Source organism: Citrus sinensis, chromosome 5, assembly GCF_022201045.2.
Source record: "Citrus sinensis cultivar Valencia sweet orange chromosome 5, DVS_A1.0, whole genome shotgun sequence".
NCBI classification, from domain to species: domain Eukaryota; kingdom Viridiplantae; phylum Streptophyta; class Magnoliopsida; order Sapindales; family Rutaceae; genus Citrus; species Citrus sinensis.
The window spans coordinates 29,094,547-29,105,661 of record NC_068560.1 but is presented as its reverse complement, the minus strand read 5'-3'; the positions used below and the strand labels follow the sequence as shown (position 1 = coordinate 29,105,661).

The 11,115-nt window shown below is 33.4% G+C and overlaps 1 protein-coding gene across 1 annotated transcript; it reads right to left on the bottom strand.

The window, feature by feature from the left end:
• Positions 1-1,283: 1,283 nt before the first annotated feature.
• LOC127902428 (F-box/FBD/LRR-repeat protein At5g22660-like) lies at positions 1,284-9,863 on the bottom strand. Its single transcript, XM_052441334.1, has 5 exons — positions 8,912-9,863; positions 8,514-8,657; positions 8,150-8,430; positions 1,847-1,908; positions 1,284-1,753 (listed from the first exon to the last, which is right to left on the bottom strand). Exons 1-5 carry the CDS (start codon positions 9,851-9,853, stop codon positions 1,284-1,286), a joined length of 1,899 nt encoding a protein of 632 aa, XP_052297294.1. The 5' UTR covers positions 9,854-9,863.
• Positions 9,864-11,115: the final 1,252 nt, after the last annotated feature.

Genomic DNA, 11,115 nt, shown 5'->3' with positions numbered 1-11,115 from the left:
TTCATTCTATCTAAAGTTTATATATATTCATATGCAGAGAATCAAGAGCTCACCAAACTTCCAGTAAAAAAGATTCAAATGCACACTCTGTCAAATACTGATGTTGGTTTTAATTTTTAACAATACCAAGAAGTTGTGTAATATTCTTACGAATGTTTCATGGTAGTGGTATGAATTGTAAGAATATGTATGCTATTGTAACCAATTCATGTACGGTTGAATTTATTGATAAAAGACTGTTAGAAAGTTTTTCTTTAATTTTGCTACTGTTGTTTATAGCAGAACAATTCAATTACAAATATTACTTATTTCGACTAATATGTAGTATTTTCAATTGCAAAATCAATTGGAATAATACGTTTTTCCAACTATATTTTAGTTTTTTCGGCTACTTTCGGCCCTCAAAATTAATGTATTTTCAATGGTCATATTTAATTGAAAGTGCTATTACAAAAACTACCGCTGGAGCCAATTAAAAATAGTATTTTTGATGGCTCAAAGTGATCATAAAAATTATTCATTGGTTGTATATATATATCATTTTTTATATGCATTCATCATTTTTCCATGGCTTATTTTACTCGAAAAAAGTATATTTATGGCGGCTGGTTAGAAAAAAAGTATTTCTACCCCAAGTATTATCAACGACCTGCAACTGCCTTTAGTCATTGAAAAAACATATTTGCAATGGCATTTCACTTGTTCCGACTGTATTTAACAATCATAAAAAATAGTTGTTCTTGTATATTCATGTCAATATTAGGTTCCAAGAAACAATATCAAGTTTTTAATTGATAGTAGATTGAATTGGAGTAGAGACTAGCCTAGCGAAGACATTAAATTGATTAGTCCATAATAGATTCTGTTAGAAAAATAGCATAATTAAAATGGCCATTTTAAGGCCAATTTTGAGCGAAATGAATATTGGGGAAATATTCTTACATGGATGATTTTGAATCTCTTCTGTAAACTTTTCATAACAAATCATAGAACATTTTTATTGGTATTGGGGTGAATGTGAAATAGGATCTCAAATATCACCTATTGGTTTAGAAAAATAAAGGAAAAATTAATTTGGTTTTCCCCTTTTTCATTGCATTAAAATTAAATCTGAAATGTGTAACAACAATGTCAATCTAGGTATTGATGGCAATAGCAAGAGATTAAAGGAATATTAAAGGATGATTGTGGCCGGTTTTATAAGAAAAAATACAACCTTTTAGGTCATTAAAAGTTAATTAAAGTTATAGATTTTATTCCAAAATTAAATTCAAATAATAAGTTCAAGAGTCAATATTTAATTTTCTAAAAAGGCAACAATCATTTATACAAGCATGTATTTTTTCATACCCAAGGTCAAAGGTCTTAAGTAGCTTTTTTGTTGAATACAATGACTCAGGAAGTGTGTTTTCTGATGGAAGAATATCACGAACAATTTGAAGAAGTTCATCAAAACCTTTATCAGATATACCATGGGTAACTTTATGCTTGAATAAGGAAACAGTTGCTGATATTTTTGTGTGCTTTGTACATCCAGGATACAATGGAGCTTTAGCATCTTTGATAAGATTTGTGAACTCTATTTTGCTACTTTCATGTGTGCGCTCTGATACATTTGGCTCCTGAAGATAAACTTGATCTCTATACATCTGATATGTTTCTGTCATTTCAATATCACCATATTGCATTGACATTCTAGAATAAGTAGAATTTTCACCATGAAGAACCCAAGTATTATAGGTAGGATCCATGCCTTTCACAACCAAGTGTTCATACACTAAATCAAAATGGTGGCGTTGTACATTCTTACAACGAATGCAGGGACATACTATTATATCTAGATTACCTGAATTTGCACGAGCACTATTAAGAAAGTCACGTGCTCCCTTTCTATATTCATCTGAATGTCTACAAAAAAATAATAATGAGAGTAATAACTTATTGGTTAATCTAAAGCTATAACTGTTCCTAAAACTATTCATTATTTTATTAAATAAACATGAAACCTTGAGAAGTAGACCCATCTTTTATCCATTTTGAATTACTAATGTTGGCAAGACCTGGTTGTGAAAGGTGATTAGTTTTGTGATGATAAGTTGATTTTTTTTTTTTACTTCTTAAATTAATTTTATTTGACATTGTTGTTATCATAACTATTTGGGAGCCCCTTAGGTACATTCAATTATAAATTACACAACTCACGGAAACAGTAACAACAATATAGGACCCGCATAATATGTGTGAGTGACGTAAGTTACATTAACATTTACCTAACTATTTTTTGGTGAGGACATTATTTGTTTACCCTTCACTGTCAAAGTGGCTAAGCATGAGAAATGCATGCTTGACACGTCTCGGTAGTGGATAGGGACATTCACGGTTTCAACGTTTCCAATAATTTGTTTGAAATAATTGAAGATTGAGGTTGTTTGACATCTAAGTCGTTTTTCTTAAGCGGCTGTCGTGACCCGGCGTGTACGCTAATTTTCAATTCACTATTTTGGTCGTTTATAGTAGAAAAAAAAATCAAATGTACTTGGGATTTGTTTGATTTGAGGTTTTGAGCCGATAGGTATTTCGAAAGAGGAAAAAGATAACGCATGGACAGAACGATTCTCCGTTTACAATAAAATATAATAAAAAAAAACACAACTTTTTCCTTGTCCAACAGGGACACTCACTGTTGAGTGTTGACAATTCAATGTCTCATCTGGAAGGCCAAAATAAATTCTAGTTTTAGGATATGCGCATCTAATGCATGCACAAGCCTCTTGCCTCTTGGCGATTAATATGACTAAACGCAAATTTAGAATTACGATAAGACTATTTACACGTTACAATTTATTCGGATTACTCTACTATTCTGTGTTTGAATTTTAGGACGAAAAACAGTAAACAGTCAAGGCATACAACATAATAACAACACTTTCCTTAGGACTAAATTTTACGTCTCAGGAGATAACATCTCAGTGTCATCGGTGCATGCAAGAAGGACATACAAAGACAATCTAATCTCCTAGATATAAAGACTACTATTGTGATGTTGCACTTCAACAAGATAGTAAATGTACAATGATGAAGGAAAAGAAAATGACAAAGTTAAATAATCATGGTGTGACATATTTAGCTCTTTAAATGGATAAAGTCCTAGCCCTTTTTTTCCTTTATAAATTTGAATTATAATTATACAAAGATTTGATTAAATCCTAATTCAATTAGGAATTGAATTCTCAATGTGGAAAAAAAAATGACAAAATCAAATAATCACAGTGTGAAATATTTAGCTCTTTAAATAGATAAAGTCCTAGTCCCTTTTTTCCTCTATAAATTTGAATTATAATTGCACAAAGATTTGATTAGATCCTAATTCAATTAGGAATTGAATTCTCAATGAAATTCGAATTAAAATGAATAAAAATAAACCAGGGTAGAAACGTAAAAAAGGGCCAAGACTTGGGCGATTCTCCTTGCGCGTGAGTTATTGGGCATGAGTACCCACTTCACAGATTCTCGAAAGAGGCTCCTCTTTTAAGTTAGTTTTCGTGTGCGTGGGCCTCCTTTTTATGGGTTTTGTTACCACACTATATTTGGTTTCTATATGTAAACCAACTCATGTTGTGTTGTCTAAACAATGTACGATGATATTTTGAAATATCAACACAATGTCTAACATTCTATACATTTATTTAATAAATTCTAAATAATAAATTTTACAAAGAAAATCATTTGAACCCATAATTTTTCTTTTTATATTAATTTACCTAATAAATTCTATATTAACATTCTAACATAGATTTAACATTCTGTAGATAGAGTTTTACTCTATGAACTTCCTAAAAATCCACAAGTAACCCCACATTATTGACAAATAATTGGTACTAGTCTTCTTCTTCCTTATATTATGTTCTTCTTTTACTTTCCTCCCTCTTAAACAGTTCTGAATGGTTTAAATTGGGGAGATTGGATTGGGAATTGACCATCTTTGATATTCCTTTTCGCTAGCTAAGTTCGTAAACGTGTTTAGAGATTAATTCCTTGAAATATTGTGGTTCAAATAAAACCCATTAAATTAAAAAAAAATTGCATTTAGCAGTCAGCTTCAATTTACATATGGGTTTACAATTAAATTGACATATATCTCATCATGTGTTGACCTTGCTACAGATTTTATATTAAACTCGCTAATATAGTTATAACTGCAGCGCGGTATTAGACCAATGGTATTCGAATGAAGGTAGGGTTGCATCTAAAAACTAAAACGTAATTGCACCATCTTTACCCTAAAGGTCCTAAATGATAAAATGAAATTATTTGTTAATTGATTTAGACCTTGATTGTTTTTACCATAATTTCACGAGGATTTAGTAAGCTATAATTTTAGCAGAAGTTTTATTCAACTTTTTTTTCTAAAAAAAATAAAATCTTAAAAGTAACAAGTGTGAAGAGTGCTTTTATGAGCTCAAATAAGTTCGTCTAAATTTTATTCCGCACACTCTTTCAAATGCCAAAATTATCTTTCATTAAAATAATTACACCAAACGATTATTAACATAAACATGGTCTTCCATTCTCCTTACACAATCAAGCAAGGGAACCAATGGAGAAGGTCATTAGCTACCCAACCGACAGAGAGCAATCTTGCCTTCCAAGTTCTACACCAACAGGCAAAACAGAAGAACATCAATTGAACCAATGAGATTTTATATCTTGTGGTATTATTATTATTGTTATTATTATTTATGTTGTTTTTCAGTGTGATTATAGTTCTCATGATAACACCATATGGAATTTTCTGTCAACAACCCTAACTATGGTTCCTATGAAGAAATTATTGCGACGATGTTAGCTTCAGTTCTTTACAAGGATGCAAACATCTCATGTTATATGTATGTTAAATGTAATAGTATTTTCTTAAATTATATTAATGTTCTCAGTAATAAATTCATTTAGGGTTATTGTAGTTAAGATAAATTTTTATTAAAATTAGATTGTTTAAAGTATAAATTAGAGTACAAATAGTCCCACCTTTAGAATTATCATGACTTAATATTAAATTATCTCTCTTTTTTAGTTCTCTTTTGCATTTGAAAATGTTTTTTTTAAGCACAAAAGGAAGTTAACACCATGATGATTCCAAAATCTTGGCCCGTCAAAATCTGAACAATATGGCCATCCAAAAGGTCGGACCATGATGATTGCAAAATTGAATCTCAATTTATAATTAGTAAAATCACTCTTGTACCATCCTACGAATAAATGCCATATCAGTAAAAATTTCTAATGTTATCGTAGAAATATTATAAAAGTGATGATGTATGCAATTGTTTTTTAATAAGTCAACGAAGTGGATCAAGTGCACACGTTCTCCCCATGAACTCGATTTGCATATATATTACAACAACATCATCCTATCCTCTTCCTCATGATGAGCAAATAATCAATCAATAAATAAAAAATTAAAATTTCTTGATATGCCCACGTACGTTCTAGCAATATATAGCTTGTGTTTCTCTACTCTTCAACCGTGGTTTATTGTCATCCAAATTGACAGAAGCACGAAAAATCCCGCAAAAATTACAAGAACTAAGATGTTTATACCAATACACATACTAAGTAGTTGCAATAAATAGCATCATAAATGATCTTATTCGTTGAAGAAGAAAATATTAGGGGTGGACATTTTGTCGCCCGAATTGAATCAATCCAATTTGTAGATCGGTTCAAAATTTTCTACTGATAAATTTGAGTAAAAAATTATCTAACTAAATCGAATCGAATTGAATCGGCTTATTTTGATTCAATTTTAATGAAAAAAAAAAGGAGACTGAATCCTTGAAAATTACATTCTAAGCACAATTGTTATGGGAAAATGCTAAAGAGAATTAATTATGAACCTGCTGAAATTTGTGAAAGAGGCAAAATATTTGAGTACTTATTATAGGGGATAAAAATCCAAAATCATAACTTTTTTCTGCTAGGGTGCGTATAACCAGCATTATTCGTGAGGAAAAGATTTCAATTTCCTTTGTCCATTTTGTCCGTTTCTACCGTAACAAATTTAGAAGATGCTACTAGTTTTTTCTTCTTTTTCTTGTGTTTATGGATGGAATTTTATGCCATATACCTCATCAAGGACCCTCTTAAGATCATAAAATTAACAGTTTTAGTGTGTAATTTTACTGTCATAATTTGTCTCTTCTCCAATATTTAACCAAATACAACAGTTTTATTGTATAATTTTATAGTACAGTTAATTGCTCAATAGCCAAAATTCAAATTTTATAACTTATGGACATTCGTACTTGAGAATGTTTATAGAAACATATCAGTGTAGATATACTCTTATTCTTTAATTGGCTGCTGATCCAAAAGTTTGTTTTATCTCTGGTCATTGTCTAGGAGAGAGATAATACAAAGAAGCTCTTGAAGCTTTTAACGAGAAGAATAAGGAAAAGGCTCAATTGGTTAGCAAATTAGTGAAGGTAATTAATCACTATATATATATATATATATATATAGATAAAAAAGGCCTTCAATGATTATTCTTTACATCCTTATAGTATGGTCTAATAGTCTGTTACGTCAGTTTGTAAAATGACTCAACACATACCTCTCTACCAAATTTTCACCCAATTTAACAAGTTTTGTCCCTGAAAAGTTTTTTAAATTCATAAAAAGGACATAATCGTTGGGAATTATTTAGATTAGGAACTATATAATAAAAGAGAAAAAAAAATTAAAGTAAATTCGAGGATAAAAGAGGGATAAAATAGATAGACAACTTGAAGCATTAAATGGACTGTAGGAGGGACTAGCGCCGCTGGTCAGTATAGAAATCAAAATTTATCCCAGAAAAAATTAAAAACAGATGTACGATGTTTCATAAAGCTAGGGTGGCTATTAATTGTTATGTCTCTCTCTTTCTTTCTGTCGTTATCGTGTGTTTTTATTTTAAAATTATTTTATTACTATATAAATTGTTCGAAAAAAATATGAATTACCCATTACGGATCTCCCAATGTTACTGCTTATGTATGTTACAGCACATGATGTGACAAAAAATTTCGTAAAAGCACGCCATGTGTGAAAATTTTAATGATTTGATAACTGTCTCATCCAGTTCCAATCCGGTAACAAAATTCTTTTCGCCTATTACAGCCAGTTGGATATAACTTAAAATGTTAATATTAAATTATATGCATGAATCTTATAACCCTCTTATATAAATAGTAAATAAACTCATATTATTTATTATTTATATAAGAGAGTTGTAAGTTACATGTATGTGATATATGGGAATCCAACTTAAAATTATAGTGTTTGTGCCATCTGAATTTCTTTTCTTTTATTTTCCTTTTTTTCTTTATGGATATTCTATATGCAATAAATGAGACATAATAATTGAAATTTAGATATTAAGATTTTTAATACTATTATTAGAGATTATCCTTTACGCTGTTTAAATCAAATTTAAATGCTAAAATAACATTTTTTTTAAAGGCCCGTAGAATGTACTCATCGCAAGGATAGATTAAACTTAATTTAGAAAGTAACCATAATCAATTTTGGTTCTATTGTGACGAGCTTTCAGGATCATTAGCTTGAAGCGACGAACAGCGCCAGATGAACACGTTGTTTGGAATAAAACATGGCGGCAGGTGGTGCCTTTGGCTTTCAATTTGATCAGTAACCGTACGTCCGTCAATTGTGAGTAACAACATTGGCGTAACTTTTGTGCAAGATATAAACAAGAAGAGAACAGAATACTGAGAATGCAAATGCGAAATAAGAAGAGTATTATTATGAAGGTCTTCAACTACCTGAAACTGTGGACGATTGTTTCGACGAACGGAATATTATGCTGAAACAAATGACAATCGAATGTTTGTCATCCATGCACGCTAAGCAAGTAAGCTAGTTACCAACATAACACGGCTCATATTACATAAACAAATGGATACGGAGAGTGTCAGGTTCAGTTGCAAACATTCGAATGTGATAAAGTGCATATCGTATAATAAAAAACAGAAGGATTAAAGTTAGCAACTGTAACGGACGGATGCTGACAAGCAAAAATTCTTAATAATGCCCATGATGAGATTGCAAATTTTTGGACAACAACGTTATTAGTTAAGGCCAAGTTACCCACCTTGTAAGATGAATAAAAGCAGAAGCACACCCTCTGTGTAACCCCATAAGTCTGTGGTGGAGATTTTCCAAAGTTTTCCCGTCAACGGATGGCTTGCATCGAACGGTCATCGTAAGCAATACTCTGGAATGATTCAGCAGGTACTCCGCCAGACGCATGTGAGAGTTTTCTTTGCCAAGTCCGTTAATTTCGATTATGTTAACATGGTCGCTCAAGCAACTGGGAACGGTAGCTGTATCTGTCCATCGGGTTTGTTCGTCGTTCAAAACGTACCAATCTGACTGCTCAGAGGGGAAAAAAGATTACTGAATGTAAAGCAGCAGAAAGGACAACCAATTACATTGAACGTTGATGTAATCCTCACCAGGTGCAAGACAAAGGTGTGGAGGTTTGGCGAGCACCCGAGGATGGTAGGTAGCATGGTGCATCCAAACTGACCAACCGTAACATGCAAATAGGTAAGCGCAGAAAATTGAGGGAAGATATTATCGCCGCGACGATTAAGTGCCTGGGGAAAATCGGGAAAACAAAAAACCAACCAGAAGAGCAAAAAGTCAAGTGAAATTAGTGCAGATGCAACGGTGCATGAATGTAATAATCACAACACTTTGGAAGCGAGGAATACAAAAATGCGCAACAACGTTGGGCAGGACTATGCGCACCAACACATTGAGACATGACGTCAGTATGGAAGGAAATACCATAATGAATGGAAGCAAGAAGCAAATATAACAGTGGGGATGATAATACATTAATACTTACATGAAGCACCCCAGCGGACAGAGTTAGACACTTGGTTTTTGTCATACCCGCCAGCAGCTGTACAGGAGGTCTCCGGTCAATGGGTGGCCATTCAGAGAACATAACATAGTAAACTGCTTTGTGAAGGGAGGGAAGTTGATGCACCGCATAGGACACCGCAAGATCGTCGGTGATATCTAAAAATTCCAGGTTGGGAGCAACAATAGTGACAGTGTGCTGATTAGGGGCCGATGAATGACTACAATACATAACCTCCAACACAAACGTCTTCAGAGTTGCGGAAGAAATAATCAAGTTGGAGGCAGGATTGGCCGCAGTGAAATATACCGTCAGGGACAGATGTTGAAGGCAAGGGCATCTGGAAAACAAGTTATGAGGCAAGTGGTTGGTAGGCTGCTGCAGCATCAGGTGAAAAGTCTTCAATCTGGGAAAGCATACACCGTCGGGAGGAAGCGTTAGGGCAAAGTAGGAGCGAAGTCGAAGAACTTCAAGTGTTATGGAGCGGTAAATACTGGCGGGTAAGGGAATGCGTTCGTGGTCCCGCAGATCAATTTCGATCTCCCGAACGTTACGACTGATTGCCGAAGACACCCAGTAATCAAACATACCGAGTGAACGTAAATATGAACATCGGAGCGAAAACTTCTCAACCGATGAAGGGTGAGTCCGAGCGAGCACTGAGTGGACGAACTTCTCGAAGGCAGCCACTGTGATGCCTGAAACTTCATCACCCATGACGCTTAACTCATCGTCAAAGCACAGATTACGAACGGATGTCCAAGCATGCTTCCATCTTGGCGATAGAATGGATGTGGCCACGGCGTCTTTTGTGGGTAGAACAGAAAGAATTTGGCAGAGAATAGAATCGGGCAAACAACTTATCCGATCTTCGGACCCATTGTCAACCCGACGACACTGTGTCTTCGGACTGGTAGACACCATCTCTGGGGAGTTCATCGAAAAACGCCTAGGCCACCCTGAGAAATAGAAACATGCACCAAGTTTGCATAACCGGGTTCATATGATGCATAAATAAATATGAAAGGAAAAAAGCTTGAAGGAACGCAATATAAAATACGCTAGCAATACGGAGGTTGCAATTAATTAACACTAAGTATCCACAACAAATATATGGTATAAGTTTGGAAAATATCAGCCTTCAACTACAAAGCGGAAATGGAAATAGCGAAGTCGATAAAACGTACCACAGCGTTTGAAGATACAGCAGTCCTAAGAAAAAGGGGTTACCGACCTCCTTTAATTCTTTTCAGTCTAACGAGAGAAATGATAAGAACACTGAAAAGAACTGCGGCAACATTTGGGACCCACTCTACGAGTACCATTCTAGACAATGATTCCCTGCAAGCCGCATAAATTTGTGTGTGTGTGTACGGGCATTGCACCATTAATCCATCAATGCTTTCAATGTTTCTTCTAGCTAATACTAATATTTTTTTTAATTTTTAGGGGCCAAAAATATGATCTCCAATGTCATTCAAATGTTTCTTGAGCTCTGATTACCCTTAGTGGAAGAGATTATCATGCTTCACAAGCACCACGTGGCCACCGATTGTTTAGGCTGTTGTTGGGAAATATTAAATTAATTCATTTGCAAGTATAATAGCATGTAATCTTGAATTATGAATGAAGTCCATTCTAACTAGCTAATTTTGTAAAGGAATATTGTCAACGAATTCCAAGGGATAATTTTGTGAACCATTGATTGAATCTAACGATTTATATTTATGCCACTATTGGCACATAAAATATATAATAATACTATTTCTTAGTCCAATATTTATCTAAAACTGCATCCGACTCTATCAGCATTTGCCTTCTTTGTTTCAAAGAGTATTACAACTTGTGAATAATTTTTTTAATTGCCCGGGATTAGTCGTGGCTGGTGATTGATTCATTTGGCTACCGTGGTGTTGTTTGAGTTAATTAATTGACACTCTAGCTAATTTCTTATACCGGGGTTCATTCGGTCATAGTATAGTTTGAGTAGATTAATTTGTACTGTGATATCATACCCCATTTTTTTGTCTTAATTGTTTAATCCAACTTTTTTCTTATTACCATGGTAAAGAAGAAAACATAAATACAATAAATTTCTTTTAAGAGAATGCAAGTATTATTTTTCTAAGGTTTTATGTTTAAGAAATTAATCTAATTTATGTGGTTAGAAGACTCTATTTTTTAAT

What these genes read in the sequence shown, in the direction of transcription:
- LOC127902428 (XM_052441334.1), bottom strand. Translation starts at nt 9,853, where the DNA reads ATGGTGTCTACCAGTCCGAAGACACAGTGTCGTCGGGTTGACAATGGG. An exon ending in TGTCCGCTGGGGTGCTTCAT is followed by an intron (nt 8,658 to 8,911) that starts GTAAGTATTAAT and finishes GATTTTCCCCAG; the next exon opens with GCACTTAATCGTCGCGGCGA. An exon ending in ACACCTTTGTCTTGCACCTG is followed by an intron (nt 8,431 to 8,513) that starts GTGAGGATTACA and finishes CCCTCTGAGCAG; the next exon opens with TCAGATTGGTACGTTTTGAA.